This window comes from Mixophyes fleayi, chromosome 1 (assembly GCF_038048845.1).
Source record: "Mixophyes fleayi isolate aMixFle1 chromosome 1, aMixFle1.hap1, whole genome shotgun sequence".
NCBI lineage: Eukaryota > Metazoa > Chordata > Amphibia > Anura > Limnodynastidae > Mixophyes > Mixophyes fleayi.
In genome coordinates this window covers 74,884,348-74,902,224 of record NC_134402.1, presented here as the reverse complement: position 1 = coordinate 74,902,224, position 17,877 = coordinate 74,884,348, and the positions used below count along the sequence as shown (strand labels likewise).

The 17,877-nt window shown below is 38.7% G+C and overlaps 1 protein-coding gene across 10 annotated transcripts in view; it reads right to left on the bottom strand.

Annotated features, from left to right (window-relative positions):
* SORBS2 (sorbin and SH3 domain containing 2) overlaps positions 1-17,877 on the bottom strand; it is a 242,241-nt gene that overhangs the window by 34,133 nt on the left and 190,231 nt on the right. For all 10 annotated transcript variants that reach the window (XM_075196778.1, XM_075196786.1, XM_075196802.1 and 7 more), the window contains one exon: positions 4,488-4,537. In XM_075196778.1, the coding sequence (XP_075052879.1) occupies positions 4,488-4,537 (50 nt within the window). The remainder of the gene's footprint in view (positions 1-4,487; positions 4,538-17,877) is intronic.

Below are 17,877 nucleotides of genomic sequence, written 5' to 3'. Positions count from 1 at the left end.
AAAACAAAAAACCAACATGTACAGAATATCATATTGTATCTAGGTCACAAAAGGAAAAAGGGTCTACAGAGCAGGATTCATAGTATGAAATTGTAGAACCAGCTTTTAAGGTTTACAGATATTAACAACAGTATAATATACAGAAGTTAGAGGGGAGGGAGTACAGGATCAGAGGTGGGGTCGGGAGGGGGGATGTCAACAACGAAACATCACAGTGTGGAGTAGATCAGTGTGGATAAGTATGGGTATAGCCTTACAGAATTAGGGAGAAAGATTCAGAGATGAGAAATCAACCACTGCACATGGGTTGACGGCGGAAGAGGTGGAGCAGATGGAGAGAGACGAAGATCTGCATTCAGAGAAGAGCCAGGTGGCCAATACTTGATTAAAAACATGACCTCTATTGTAAAGGTAGTAAGTTATCTACTCAATAGCTACTATATGCCAAATCTAAGTGCTAATAGAGATGGGGAGGTGTTCTTCTAATGTAGAGTCAAGAGGGATTTGGCTGCTGCTAAAATATGTGCAACAAGCTTCCTATAACATTTATCTTGGGGGGGCATAGCATAGCAAAGATCCCTTGCCACCGTGGCCTCAGAGAGACTGTTCAAGAGTCTATGGACTTTGTCCCAGAAGGGAGAGATTACAGGGCATTTCCAACAGATATGCCCCATGGTGCCTATATGACCACATCCACGTCAACAGTCTAGTGATTAGCCGGGAAACATTTTATTGAGTATCACTGGGGTACCGTACCAGCAATAAGAGATTTTGTAAGAAGTCTCTTATTTTGGTTGAGATATAACTTTTTAGGCATGTCCTCTCATGCCTCTTCGTCTGGGAGGGGGATGATCCTAGGTCCCTTTCCCATTCGGTTGCATTATATTTTTGGCACTGTCAATAAAAATACTACAGATTTCAGAAATCATGCACTTGGCCAAGTGGTGATATCCACAGACAGGGCCGGACTGGCCATCTGGCACGTCTGGCATTTGCCAGAAGGGCCGATGGTCAGTTGGGTCGGTCCGGTCCCCTGCGCAGCGATCATGTGAGTATTTGTATATTGAAATAAGAGACAAGACAGTATGCCACTCGGGGGGATAATAAGAAACAGTATGCCACTGAGGGGGAGGAATAAGAGACATGACAGTATGCCACTCGGGGGACAGTATGCCACTCAGGGGGGGGGGGGGGGAATAAGATACAGTATGCCACTCGGGGGGGGGGGAATAGGAAACAGTATGCCACTCAGGGGGGGGGGAGGAGGAATAAGAAACAGTATGCCACTAGGGGGGGAATAAGAGACATGACAGTATGCCACTCGGGGGGGGGGAGGGGAATAATAAGAAACAGTATGCCACTAGGGGGGGGGAATAAGAGACAGGACAGTATGCCAGTCGGGGGGGGGGGGGGAATAAGATACAGTATGCCACTCGGGGGGGGGGGGAATAAGAAACAGTATGCCACTCAGGGGGGGGGGGAGGAGGAATAAGAAACAGTATGCCACTCAGGGGGGGGGATAGGAGACAGGATGCCACTCAGGAGATGGGGGGGGGGGGGGGGAGAAGAGCCAGGATGCCACTCAGGGGGGGTGAGAAGAGCCAGGATGCCACATGGGATTTGGGGGCACTACTGTATGGCATAATATGATTTGGGGGCACTATTGTGGCATAATATCAACTGGGGGCAATATTGTGGTATAATATCATTTGGGCTTACTATTGTACGAACTGGGGCACTATTGTGGCATAATATGATTTGGGGGCTATTAATTGAAAGTGGGGCTATTTGGGAAAAAAATAACGTCTATTTATTAAATTTGAATAGGAATTATTTATTGGCAGTGATGGTTGTGGGAAAAAGGTATATTTCTTAAATGTAAATGCGATTTAATTTATTGTGGGGGTTGTTTGGAGGGAGGTATATAGGTTTATTAAACGTGAATACTAGTATTTAAATTGATTAAACACCGGGGGGGTAAATGTATCATACCCCGGTTTTCTCAAGTCACGGCAAATAGGCGTCTTCACAGCTTAAATTTAAAGCGGCGCTGCCTTGTAAAGGGAAACCTCACTTTACAAGGCAGCGGCGCTTTAAATTTAAGCTGCGAAGACGCCGATCTCCCGCGAGTTTAGAAAACCGGGGTATGATACATTTACCCCCAGGGCTGGTTGGAGGTTTCTAAATTACATGTACCCATTTTTTTTTTCAAAATAGGGCCTCCAGCATTCGAGGATCCAGACAAGCAGCTACTAAAGACACCAGCAGCCACAGGTGGTGAAAGTGACAAGAACACTGGTGGGGAATTCCCGAATTTTGGTGACTGTCTCGTTTAGTGAGATTTGGTCCGACTACAAGGACAGTTGGGAGGTAAGTCCCACTTCACACTGTACTGCTTGTGAAGGCAGAGCTGCGTGCAACTAACAGTATTTCACTCAGTATTGCCTGTGTATTTGTCTAACATTTTGTCTAATATGATAACTATGTTACATAATAGGGGTCCCCTGTCTTAAATACCCCGTGCCCCCCAGGCATTAATCCAGCTCTGGTCAGCAGGAGGGAGCGGATAGCTGCTCCCAGTCCCTGGATAGGACACAGCCTGCAGAGCAAGCCGAGGAGCTCTAAGTCTCACAAGATTTGGTAATCTCGCGAGACTAAGAGCTTCCCTGCTCACTCTATAGGAAGTTCCCACCCTGAAGGATGTCAGCAGCACCAGAAGCATAGATAAGTACAGTGGGCTGGGGGTGTCATAATGTGGCTGGGGGGATGGCGTGATGTGGATGGGAGGGCGTGATAAATGTAATGTTTTGTTATAATGTATGTATCAATGCCCCATGTTGGCCACACCCACAACACAATGTGGTCACGCCCCTTTCGCCGTCGCTGAGCGGCGGCACACAATTTCTTTCCTACTGGGCCTCAGGTGGGCCTGTGTAATTTAAATGCCAGGGCTGATTTTTAGTCCCAGTCCGCCCCTGTCCACAGATATTTTCAAATGTAGTGAGATCCAGGAGTACATGTGCTGGGGACAAGAAGTTGTGTATTTGGAAAAATTCAAAACGATTAAGCATCTTGGAGGGAGACTTCTGTTGCAGCTCTGCCAAAGATAGCCATTAACCCCATCTGGAGAAATCAACAGGAAATTTGAAATCATCCTGGGTCCAACTATGAAGGTTGTGCCAAATAGGAGTCAAGGGGGATACCGGGATGCTGAGCTTCAGTTTTAAGGAGTATATGCCCCAGAGCTTATCAGAAAATTTGACATGGAGGTGAGGGGCCACTGATTAGTAGATAGGCCCCATAGGAGGGACAGGCCAGACAAGCTTAAATAGGTAGTTTAGTTATTAAGTCAGGAGGTGGAACCAGGGGGAGCATATATTTTGTTTAATATTTTTAGGGTTATATGTGATAAATATGAATAAATTTTTTATGATAAAGCGAGTATTTTTTCATTTTTTTAAAATTGTACATATTTAGAAATTAGATTTTTAACAGGACTGTCTCTATATTGGTTCTCATAATGTATTTATTTGTTCATCCACTCAGAAGTGATCCTTACCAAGCCATTTCAGTGACCCAATTAACATGGTAAATTTTTACTGTATAAGCCCCACCACAACTTATGTACAACTTATATATCGGTATGTAAAACAAGTTTAATATGCGATTGGACAATGATAACTTTATATATTTAACTTCATATGGAGAGATAATGAAAACATATTTAAATTACAAGATAATTTCCACCTTAGCAGTATGTATACCTTATGAATGGATAAGCAAACAGAAACCTATCACTTTATACTAACATGTGATTATTGAATGTGTGCCAAACTTACGAAGCAAAGAACTACTTTTGCGCAATCACGGAATTCCAATTACTTGTTAAAATATAAACATAGGAAGAAGCCATAAAAACCTTACAAGTAGCCGGTGTAAAGTAAAATGACATAATCAGCTAACCAGGGGACATTTTGTGCATTTAGATAATATCACTAGGTGTATAATTCCCAACCTTTTTCACAGGTCGTCTTCTAAGTTTGACTTTGAAGACACACTTATAGTAACATGTGATAAATAAAACTGGAACTCTGAATAAATATGACTTACAGTAACATTCACCCCATTGCCTCTCATGGCATCTCTACATGACAGCCCAGTTACATCTCATTAACATATTTTATGGCAAGATTTCTTCACATAACATGACTAAATTGTTATGACACTGACAGCTTAGAAAGGTGACAACATGTAGCCCTGGTGGGAAATCACTGTCCTGGGTACTCACCAGCAAATTTATTCGGGTACGCTGGCACAATATGGGTAAGAGATGAACTTTAAAAGTATAACTAGCACTTGACTGATCAAAGCAGATTGGTTCTGATGCACTTGTACTATTTTGCTTCATGTTAGTAAATTGATCCAATATAAATCGATCTAATATAAGGTGTATTGAGAATAGATGTAAGAGTAATTTCTCACATTACCTGGAAGGTCCCTCAATGCCTTTTTCTATTGATGATTGGTATAACGATGTCTGTAAAAAACAAAACAAACAGAAAAATATAACTGAAGGAAAAGAAATCTACTTGTAAGAGTCATATGCAGTTTGTTGCAGTGTTCATATTATCATTATCGTTTATAAGGCGTCAGAAGGCTTCCGCAGAGCTGTACAAAATACAAACAGTAGACAAACAGGGTATAACGTCACCGAACATAAACGAGTAATATAAAGACTCCAAAAGCTCCAAGCATAGCTAGTACAGTGACGTTGGAGCAGAAGAAAATGCATAGAGACAACAGGGAAGAGGGCCCTGCTCATAAGAGTTTACATCCTAAAAGGGAGGGCAAACAGACAGCAGGGGGTAAATGTATGAAGCTCCGGGTTCTTCAACACCCGTGAGTTCGGCGTCTTCAGCGCTTAAATTTAAAGCAGCGCTGCCTTGTAAAGGGAAACTTCCCTTTACAAGGCAGCGCTGCTTTAAATTTAAGCGCTGAAGACGCTGAACTAGCGGGTGTTGAAGAACCCGGAGCTTCATACATTTACCCCCAGGTGAGGAACTCAAGTATGGATAGATGGTTAGGTGGATGGATGGTAGGCTTTGAGTAACAGGTGAGTTTTAAAAATGCCCGTTTAAAGGTGCACAGACTAGAGGAGAGTCTGATAGAAAGAGGGAGGTCGTTCCAGTGAAGGAGGGCAGCCTGGGAGAAATCTTGGATTTGGGAGTAAGATGTGGTGATCAGAGTGGAAGAGAGGCAAGGGTCATTGGCCTATTACAGGGAACGGGAGGGGGTGTGAATGGAGAGGAGTTTGGAGATGTATGGGGCAGTGGAGTGGGAGAGAACCTTCATAAGCATTCTCCATTTTGCAATCATCTGTGTGTTTACCATAACAGGAAAACATTTTCATTATTAATATGCTGAACAGAGACTAGTTCAGACAGAAGTTTACTGTCAAGTTGCCTCAGACCTTTCATATACAGTAGTCATATGGGTTGTCTACACTAATAAAGCGTTACACTTTAAATGATGCTCTTTGACATCTCGGCTGTTTGAAAAATATAAGGTTAGAAAAGGACACAAAGATGAAAGGACCAGCTGTACACTTGCTGCTCGTGGAAAATAACGCAAACATGCAGTTAAATATAGTGATGGCTACTAACACTGTGGCTTTTTACATCTATGATTTCCACCAATTCCAGAAGGACCCACAAAGACCTAAACTACACCACCAGCCAAGTCTGAAGAATTTTCACAGATTCAGCTGAAATTTCTCAGGTGCTATTAATCCTTTGAACTGTTTATGTTAACTACATGTTGGTTGAAAATAGATTTAGTCTGAAAGTCCTACCTTCAAGTTAAGAACACAGGTAGGTACTAAATAACTCAACACCCCCCAGATGTGAATATGCCAAGGGGACATGTGCATGTTAATCCTCGGCTACTGATGGTCGATGGCAGTATATGGACAGTTTATATTTGTTCATAATAAAAGAAATCTGCTGAGCAGACTATAATCTGTACAGTGTTTATGGGAAAACATATGCAAATTAGCCATGAAACTAAACATACATGCTGTACAAAATTACCTGGATAATGAAAGCATTAATCTTACACAACACATTACAACCTGGATAATGAAATCAGATCTCTCACACAGCATTTTACAATCTGGATAATGAAAGCAGTTCTCTCACAGTATTTTACAATCTGGATAATGAAAGTAGTTCCCTCACACAGCAAGTTACAACCTGGCATTCCTCAGCATGATCACTCACCCCTCAATCTGTCTACTAATAAAACAATAGCCTCTTTCTGATACATAACATTAATATCTACATAAATTGACTATACAGAAAAGTGGACATTAATGATAGGAGAAAACAACTATCTGGTCCTACACTGATATACAGTTACTGTGCTACAGGCATATTAAGCTCATGACACTATGATACATTAACTGTATTTGCTTAAGGTCACATGAATTCCAAGGAGGGCCACACACACTTCACATGATTAAATTGCTACGGTTTATTGCATCCCTTCTCTCCCATTTCCTAAATTAATCATAAGTCTTTTTTGTTTAATAAGACTATTTGATAACTATTACTTTCTATATATCTATTACATAAAACTCCAGTTTCAGACTCTGCCACTAGAAAACACTCTCCCAAATGCATTACAATCATAACAATGTTGTTATTATGGTAATATATGGCAATGTGCAGAGCCCAAAACATAGATTTCACATGACTGCTCTATTATGTGGCTACCCCTGACTAACAAATACTTTGAATAATGTTTAACCATCTACCAATGTAACTATTATTTTTACAATTGTAGATGCTACAATCTATATAAGGGGTACCTGAAAAATAAAATATAATACTGACAGGTATTTCTTTGCTATCACAACTGTAAAATAAAGAAAGACTGGGGGTCATTTACAACTAAACAGTACATTGGTAACTAGTGGACCATTTTGTGCCACTGCATCTGAATTTCCAATAAATAATGTTGAATTTACAAACTGCAATAAATTTTGTCTTCTCAGACACATTTACTGCACAGAATCACTAACCTTTTAGCTGCCGATTTCCTGTGTTGTTTTTTTAAAATGCACTGCACCATTCAGTGGTAAATTACCCCAAGTGTTGCGCTACTAGCAGATCTGTTCATTTCCAACAGTATACGCTACCACTCTGCATTCTAAGTTCAGTTATTAATCCTTGCGGACAATCAAAATATTGTGTAAGGGAACTAAACTTTTAAAACTTTTTTTTACCATATAGCATAATAGGGATATTAGCTCAACAAAGTTTTGAAATTTGAGTATTGAAATTTCTGAAAATAAGTAATGATCTAAATTTTATTTAACAGAGTTAAATGCTAAAGCATGTTACATGTCGTCATCAAAACCTCAACATATGCAGAGTAAAGTATGAGTATGGAGCTGGTGCTTCATGTCCCATCTGCCCACCCCACTGATAAATATAGTATTAGGTGTCTTCTTATCATAACATACCCTATCCCACACTAAGGGGCCTATTTATTAAGCCTTAATCCATGCAGAAGGAGCTTTTTCCAAATGGTTTAGGAAATATTAAGTAACATGTTTATTTATCAAAAGTCTTAGCTTTAGGTTGAGTTATACATTAAACCGCTGTCCCCATAATTTTCAACTGCGGACTGGGCCAATTTAACACGTTTTAAAGAGAAAAGCATTTCAGAGCTTGACGCTGGTCATTAATAAATAGGCCCCTAATATTTATGTGTATGAAATATACAATGTGTTCTGCATGTGACAGGGCCACTGCTATATTTTATACAATAAAATAACCATGCAATTCAGCAAGTTTTACGCTGGTCTGCACAGGTATGGCGACCATGATATCATTCTAGTGCTATGGGGTCTCATGCAGTAGTAATTAAGTCAGTGAGCCTGATTAATGTTCATATCTACGTCCGTTTGTGTAGCGTATCTTGCGTGAAATAGCTCTGCGCATGCTCAGAAACGAACCTTACTCCAATGTGCGCAATTCCATGTAATTCATAATAAAACACAAATGCCACTTACTACTGCCCACAACTTTAAAGGGCTAGACAGGGGAAGGAGAGTAATGTACAGTGATGGAATGTCGCGGTAGTTCTGGTGCCGATGCGACAGATTCATGTCCGGAGTTTCAGCCATATCATTTGTACCAGATACAGGGTAGATGTAAATTCTGACTTACAGTGAGGAGTTAATTTTATAATATAATTATTTTTTTTTAATCTCTTTGGTCTTTCAACATATGGCAAGTAACGTTTAGCAGAGCGCAATTACACCCAGATTTAAATCAAAACCCATCTTGAGATCCAGTTGGATTTAACTACGGACGGAACTACGCTAAATTCCCATGCTCTTTTTAAAGTACAAGTTGTGTTAAGACTTGAATCAGGCCCAGTATGTTTAGATGAGATTTACCTAATGTAGTCATTAGTCTATTAAGGGATACATTTAACCAGTAATTTGTATACAAGATTTTTCTTAACATTGATATTGTGCAGTGATGTGAATTGCATCAGAATACAAATAGTAACATTTATATAATACATATACTTCAAGTGTAAAGAAGAAGAAAGTAATTGAACCACCTTCATAAATTACATTGCAGCTGAAGTGGAGTTAAAAATTCCACACAAATAAATTGCCATTAAAAAGGGAGCACCTCAGTATCTTATTTCCATCTCTGACTTATAAATAGACGTGCAAATTATGGTCACTAACTTTCCTGCTGAAATCTGGTGTAAACACAAGTACATCTTTAAGCTGACTTTCTACTTGTGAGGTGGAAATTACAGATAGCGTGCATCAAATCCACGAGAAACTATAGTAGTATGGGCTCTCACATCCCCCTAACGTCCTGAATACCTTGTCAGGTAGGCCTCAGATACAAGAAACCCAATAAATGCTGCCCAACAACAAAAGTCCAAAAAATACTGTAAACAACTGAACTTGTACAAACAAATTTATGACAAATGTTAAAATCGCTTGGCGTTCTATGGCAGTAGGTACATAGTACACTATACAACAGGGGGGCTGACAACGAATGTCTAACCCTATAACAGCGAGGACAAGGTACAACTTGTATATGTGTTCACCTGTCTTCCGTAGCCGCTGTATATAAACCCTTCTTATTGTATAGAAGCTGATGGCTTCAAATATTTTTTTTGCCTGCCTTTTGGTTGAATAAATATAATTCTATGTAAACCTGTTATGATGAGAGGCTATCTTCCATATATGTTGGCCACATTTTGAATTATCTACAAGATGATACTTGGAAGTGGAAACAACCTGAGGAATGCTTTGGCTGTACTGCATATTTCATTGCTCGTACAAATGCATTGCTATAAATCTATTTACCCCTAGAAAATATCTCCCATAGACACAAGTCGAATAATACCCAATACGATAGGACCATGCAAACAAGGAATAAAATTTCATTTACCTCAGTAGACACACGAGGGGGGCTCTCTTGCACATAATCCAACAGTTTTTTAGGAGGCTGGCAGCAGACACAGAACAAAAATGCAGAGGTGAAATGGATAATCATGATAGTAGACCGTTACCAAAGTGATGGAGAATGGTACATGTGATGCGGTTATTTTTTTCCCAGAAAATGAACTTCAAAAGTTGAAGAAAGCAAACTAGCGGCATGAGGAAAAATAGTTAGAGAAGTTAGTAAGTGGTTGTGAAAGGTCTCCATGCAAACCACACAAGGCAATAAGCACACACATACTGAGTGCTGGGAACACATTAGTGTCTTACACAGGTAATCAGTCTGCGGGCTCTCGGCAAAGGAAACACAGGAATAGCTCACACATGTACATGAGAAAGGCATGCAGGTTCAGCACTCTCAAAACACCCTATTTTGCACCATTTCTCCTTGGTCCTGTGCACCTCTTCCCCACACTATAGTTTATAGCACAAAGTGCGTCACTTAAGTGCTTAAATAAAATACAACTCATTACAAATAGCGTCCATGTCTGTCATTAGATGCATACTTTATATATTTATGTAGCATCGTTATAGTGGTCTTAATTATTATCATGAGACATTCTGAAGGGTTTTCTTTTACAAACTACATAAAAAATAAGAAGAGCATCTAGTCCATTTGGACTCTAGGGTGCCACCATATAATAATACTAATCAATGATTTTAAAAACATGTATAACATATACCTAAAAGAAACACTATTACCAACAATAGAAAAAATGAGAATCAGAACACTTGTTTGTATTGCTCCAAAACTCCTCACCTTTCAGTGCACATAGGGGGTAGTCTTAACGTTCAATATCAAAACCAAAGTTGTTGTCAATGGCTATTATCGGCAAGAACAAGTATAGATCCTTAATCATCCAGTTCGCTTCATAGTCAGTCAGTTCAAATCGAGGTATATGTAACGTGTGTTGGCCGTATGAAGCAAACTGGATGATGGTAATTAAAATTTTATAATCCAATGTACTAGTGACACCTTTGAAATTGACGGCTGAAGATTAAGGATCTATACTTTTTTTTGCCGATAATCGCCATCGATAACAACTTTGGTTTTGATATTGAACGTTAAGACTTCCCCCTATGTGCACTGAAAGGGGTGGAGATTTTGAGCAATACAAACAAGTGTCCTGGTTCTCATTTTTTCTATTGTTGGTAATAGTGTTTTCTTTTAGGTGTATGTTATACATGTTTTTACTGTTTCATAAAATGTTTTTAATTCAAAATCATCAATGGAGTATTATTATATGGTGTCACCCTAGAATCCAAATGGATTGGATGCGCTTCTAATTTTTTATGTATTTTTGGTTGTTACACAACAACCTTTTAAGGAGCAGCAATCAATTTGTATTATTGAATACGGACTTGTATGTTAACAATTTTTATACTTTTTAATTACTACATTGGCTGAGATATCAATTAATTGGCCAGTGCCCTATTAATTCCCTCTTTCGGGGAGTTTTGATTTGTCTTTTACAAATATTTTTTAAAAGGTATAGTCTGCACTAAACCCACATCAATTAGACATTTGCTTTCATTATGGGTCATTTATGAATCACAAAATCTGCAAACCTACAATTATTCTTTACATACAAAAGATGTGCCTACTTATTTATCTACTGCACCTACTTATTCGCCTATCACAACTATATATTTAGTTACAGAGCCTAATATTTACCTACTGTATCTGTTTATCGACCTATCACGACTATATATTTACTTACTGATCCTGCTGATTTACTTACTGCACCTACTTATCCACTGTCAAAACTATATATTTACTTACTGATCCTGCTGATTTACTTACTGCACCTACTTATCCACCTATCACAACTATATATGTACTTACTGACCCTGCTGATTTACTTACTGCACCTACTTATCCACCTATCACAACTATATATGTACTTACTGACCCTGCTGATTTACTTACTGCACCTACTTATCCACCTATCACAACAATATATTTACTTACTGACCCTGCTGATTTACTTACTGCACCTACTTATCCACCTATCACAACTAAATATTTACTTACTGAGTCTACTTATTTACCTACTGTGCCCACTCATCCACCTATCAACTATATATTTACCTACTGCTCCTACTTATCGACCTTTCACAACTATATACTTACTGAGCTTACTTATTTATCTATTGTGCCTACTTATCTACCTATCACAATTATGTATAACTTCTTGTCCACTTAATTATCCACCTATCACAACTGTATAATTACCTACAGTGCCTATATACACGCCAACGGTGCAACTATAGAGACCTGATCTTTCAGATCTCGGAGGTCATTGTACATTTTGGAATATATTTTGTTTTCAATTAAGTTTTGTCCATTTACTATGATCACTGTGCAGTATAGACACAAATTATTTAGCATTTATATTTTTATAATGCTGAGAAGTTGTGTTTAGCATCTGTTCATCGAGTGATTAATTCACTTTTTGATATATACTTTGTGACTGATGTTTTTGTAGCGGGAACTGAGATTTTTTTGTACAGAATTCAAAAATCACTATACAGAAACTATACTTTGAACAAAACTGGAAAAAAACAAGAATTGCTATGTAATACCTTTCCTGGTTTAAGATAGTCTACATTATTTAGCTAAGTGTACGAGGATTTGATAGAAATGCAATAGACCACAATACTAACCGCATTCAAAAGCAATGATATCCATTTTGCAATGTCCATAGTAAAAATATTTTTGTATCAGGTCACCTGACACACTCCCCACCACAGTGACTCCCTTAAACAACCACATAAATGCTGTAGTGCACACAGTAGTGGGAACTAGCAACAAACACTTATATCATAGCCAACTGAAAACACATTCACTAATGAAAATGCTATAAATAATTAATGAGTAATATTTTGAATCCTACATAAAACCTAACATAGGACACACAGGAACTATATATACTTAGGAGTAGAATCATTCAATGAAAATTATCCTTCTCATTTTGTGCCATATTGTAAATAGCATATGCATTAACTGGATTGATTGTTATAATAAATTGTATTCAGCTTTGTAAAGTTAAGCTTTTATCACAGTTGGAGTTTGTATTCAATTTAAAAGTGGCTAACACAGTACACTTCGTACTAATCCCTACAGGGCTAGAGTTCTTGCAGTGATTTGTAATAAGCGTTTTTCATCTCCTTGTCAATGTGGGGAAATGGCTACACAGGATGCAGCATGCAGACATATGACAGGTTCAAGTGTGTCGGTCTATGACTTACAGGAAGCCTTATGATATATTTAACTTTTTTCCTATTTTTTTTTCTACATTTATCATGCTGCGAGCGTTTGTTATCCTCATACAATAATTTGTTAGGGCTGATGCTTACTTCTGTCTACAAGTAGGTGCACAGCATATGTTAATCCATGATGGTGCATAAGTGGGAGTTAATGAACCATAAACTTCACAGGATTAGATTTTCCTACCAGCTATTATAAGCATTAGTAGCTAACCTCACTTACCGGATGTCCAAACTCCAGCTCTGAAAAGAATTTATACCATGGTTCATTTTCTAAATCTATCTCATCTGGATTTATACGACCGTTCTGGAGAAGGAGGGGGGAAGGAAAAGGTTCTCAAAAAAGTACAAGTGCTAGAATCACAACAGCAAACAGGCATAACACACAGGTTTGGTTGATAAAGGGATACAGATCACAAAATGTGTATTTTCCATGTTTCTTTTCTTCTCAGATCTCCTGATACACCAACGCTAGAAACATACTGACCAATCCTGCTGCCTGAGCTCCAAATGACAAGATCTGTTTCCCATCTACACGTGAAGCCACATTGCACAGACGCGGTGGTCTTCAGGTGTTTAGGCCAAGCACTGAATCATATTACACACGTGAAGCCACATTGCACAGATCCAGCCATCCAGTGTTTAGGCTGATTGCTGGATCACATGGGGGCCTATTAGCACAACCGGCAGATCACCAGACATAGATCATCTGCAGTTACAGGCATGCCTATTCCCAGATGTCACACTTGTTGTAGGCCAAACATGTGACAATAATCAGGCTAGATTGCCATTATCTGAGTGCGGTCATGTATAAGTGATCATAAGAATAGAAAGGACATCCCAAAACTGTCCTACAACAGATGTAGTACTTGTGTCTGGTGTATTTAACATTTGCTAATTGCACATTAACATATTGAGCCTGATTTAGAGTTGAATGTAAAGACGTCCTGTATGTGTATGGGCAAGATATGTCTGCACTTTCAATATACATCACACTTGCTGACTGTATCAGGATCTCCAGGATACTCACAAGCTAGCAGGTGATCTCCTGTACTCCTGAGAAAGTCTGGCAAACTACTTAAAGCCAGGCCAGACAGAGAAGCGGTGAGCGGAACCCAGCATTATACACAATTTGCATCATCACGGTCCACTCACCACAGCATGACGCATCCCCGGGAGGGGAGCTCTGAAAAATCAGCAGCTATGACACGTGCAAACCTATATCTAATGAATAGATGTGTACAGAGCAAAGATGCATCATCATCATCAACTCTGAAACTTGCACAATGCTTCCATTTTGCACCAAAATACATCCGAATGTCCCGCAAATGCACTTATATGTAACTCTAAGTCAGACCATTTGTGTATGAGCAATTAGTTGATTTTCCCTAAAACATATAGTTAAATATATCAGTGAAAACAAAGCCTGTGAGGAGAAAGATCCACATCGCAATTACACCACATGCATTTATATCTTTCCGTTTGTTTATTTATGTAAAAATATGCTACATTAATATATTGTAGAAAATAATAACTATCCCTAAAAGCACATAAGTATTGTCTACACAACAAGTTAATAAGCAAGAGAGTGCTGTTTATAGTGACATTTACATTTAATATTTATTATACTCCTTGAATTAAAACAATAAAATTCACATAATAAACAAACTTCAGTGTATATTTACTAAACAGTGGGTTTGATAAAGTGGAGATGTTGCCTATAGCAACCAATCAGAATCTAGCTGTCATTTATTACATACATTCTACAAAATGGCAGCTAGACTCTGTTTGTTTGCTCAAGGCGACATCTCCACTTTTCCAAACCCGAAGTTTAGTAAATATACCCCTAAATGTGGCAAGCGCATAAGTGAAAATCGCATTCCAATGTATACTGTCCAAATTTCTCCAGCTCAATCATAAATTGCTCTTATTAAGTTCTCCAATCCTTTGGATATACCAGTTCCTTGTGAGGAGATTTATTCACTCCAATAATCCAAGCTTTATATTTAAAGATCCCAAAAAAAAAGCCTCCTTAGTGAAACCAAGATAAATTACTGGTGCGTTTTCTCAAGAACATTCCTACATATGCAACAAGTAATTAACGATCGTATATTCACAGCGATAGGTACTAACCACACAATCAATAAGATGGTAACCAGTTCAATCCGTTTTAGGCAACAAGCAAAAGCCATATGGAAAGTCAGAAATCTTTATTGAAGATAGATTGATCGCTGTAGTTTGGATCCGAAAAAAGTTTCACCAGGTTTAAAGGAGGCTGGAACTTCTGCGCACACATTGTTCCCACATGAGCAGAGATAATCAGTATTCTGTATTTAGCGGAGAATGTTTAGTGAAACTTGCACACATTAGCATTACCTGACGCGTTTCTCCGCCTCTTAGGCAGCGGTTTCATCAGAGGTTTTCACTTATGCCCTTGCCACATTTAGCGTGTTTATTATATGTGATAGTTCATGTGAGAATGTATTGTTTTAATTCAGGGTTTATAATAAATATTAAATAGGCAGCATGGTGGCTTAGTGGTTAGCACTTCTGCCTCACAGTGCTGGGGTTATAAGTCCTTACTTGTATGGAATTTGTATGTTCTCTCCGTGTTTGCGTGGGTTTCCTCCACATGCTCCAGTTTTCTCACACACTCCAAAAACATACTAGTAGATTAACTGTTTGCTATGAAAACTGACCCTAGGGTGTGTCTGTGTGTGCACAACCCGGAAGTCTGGTGGAACGCACAACCCGGAAGTGAGATGCTGATCACTCAATAACAAGAAGAAGGAGCTGATGTATTTACTCATTGATAGTGATTGCAGATCGGGCAAAGAAATCTGGTGTGGATTTAACATCAATCAGTGGATTAACCTCACTGTGTAAGTGATTTGGCCTATTTCTCTCTCACTTTACCGTAGCCCATGTATAACTCTTGATGTCTCAGACAATTATATAAATATTCCTCTGGAATGTTTGAACTACTACCGTAGTGAGGGGCATATTCAATTAGCTGCGGAATGCCTCTAGAACATTCACGAAGACACTCTGTGGCGAAGTAACAGATCCCCCCCCTCATATGGCTGTGAGGAGAAATCCGCGGTATTGAGGTAACGTAGTACCGGAAAACATGCACAGCCGCGATGTTTGGAAGAACATCGCTGACCATTGACTACGCCCCTAAGAGTTTATGTTTAACATCTCCTTAGCATATTTTATATCTCAATAGCATATTTTAAAAAACACAATTACAGGACAGAATATAGACATGTAAGATCACATGTGACAGCCTTGCATAACTTACACAAGTCTGACCAACTAAAATCTTCCTTTTCTCTCTTGTAACATTATACACCTCAGAAGAATTTGCTTCCTTCTCCTTATATAATCTCCATCCCCTTCATATCTGTATATTGTCTATTGCATTATTTGTTCTCATGTCTATATTCTACTGTACCATACAGCACTCCATACACACACACACACACACACACACACACACGTATATATATATATCTATATCTATTATATATTCTGAGCTGGTGATTAACATGGAAATGTTTTTAACCCTAATGTGGTGGAGCACAAGAAAAAGTATATAAAATTACTATTTACAAAGTGGCAAAAATAATATCAATATAAAATAATACGACATACATCTTCTCTGTAAGCATTGGCAATTATCCTGACCATGAAAAGACACAAACATTTTCAACAGAGACAGACCAGAGACTAAATGTAGGAAATATAATACAATGTCTTCCAATACATGAACAGAAATTCAGTGGGATCCTGTATGTGTTGTGAGAATAAGTAAGCATTGAGTAACACGGAGCCCATGTATATCTGGGTCTGTGGGATAAACCTTGGATCTCAGGCTGCTCACCTCCATATAAGATGGACTGAAACTCTTGGGAAATCTCTGGCATGTGTTTCATGATTTATATCCTGTCAGTGGTTTCGCATTTAGTTTTTATACACGTTTGTATCCCTCAGAAATGCAGTGTTTATGCAATGGCTTCAGCAAACATTACTTGGCAACATACCCAGGTTATTCCTGTCCTATAAAAACAAGGCACACCCAGCTGGCTGGTCTGAGACTGTACTGTACCTTTAATTATGGATTTTCCCACATTAGCTGAAATCTACCCGGAGGAGTCACCACTGGTTTATATGAAGATTTTATGGCTGATGGAAACAAACCAATATTGTGAGTTGTGGGTTCTTTATAAAGGTTTTTCACCTAATAACAATTAAATTGTGAATGATGTACCAACATTATTATGCACCCTACATGTTATATTCCCTTTTCTCTGATGACTTTTTCTCTTACAAGGTTTGGAGCCAGGTCACATTTCATGTGTTTGACTGAAGTCAGTAGGCACAATTAGGTAAGGGGTAAAGTTACCCTCAGTCATGCTGACAATCCATTCCCAAGCCAACAATCTATCCATTTTCAGAAAAAAAATCAAACGCCACCAGTGACATCACACTTCTGTTTAACCAGTGCTGGAAGCACAACCTCACTCTGTATCTACAACCAGGTACTCCAGGCCATGGGAATACAAGGTGTGACATCACCATGGAAGGGGCGACCTTTTCTCTGCTGCCCAAAGACCTTACAAATGATTCTTAATAAAAGCAATGACAATTGAGGTTTTAAGAAATGATATTATTAAGTGAGGGTGGTAGCGGTATTGTAACTACATTTGTTTCATCCTCCATGTAAGAGTTAGGTTTCTTTTGTTTGCAACGTTCTCTATACTTTTGGGATATATCCACATTAAATATATATTATTCACACCAATAGTATTTCACCTCTAGAGATTCTCTTAATACAAATCAAAACAAAAAACAAACAGACTCGAAGAAAAAGGAGGTGAATATGGTCTAATATGAGGATGTGTGTAAAGCGTTACGGAATTAGCTGGCACTACATAAATATTGATGATGATGATGTGTGTACTGAATAGTCTGTTACATGGCAAATTAATTGAAACAATTAGAAGATTTAAATAGAATTTTAAGCTACTCTCTACATAAGCAGACAGCCCCTTTGAGTTAAT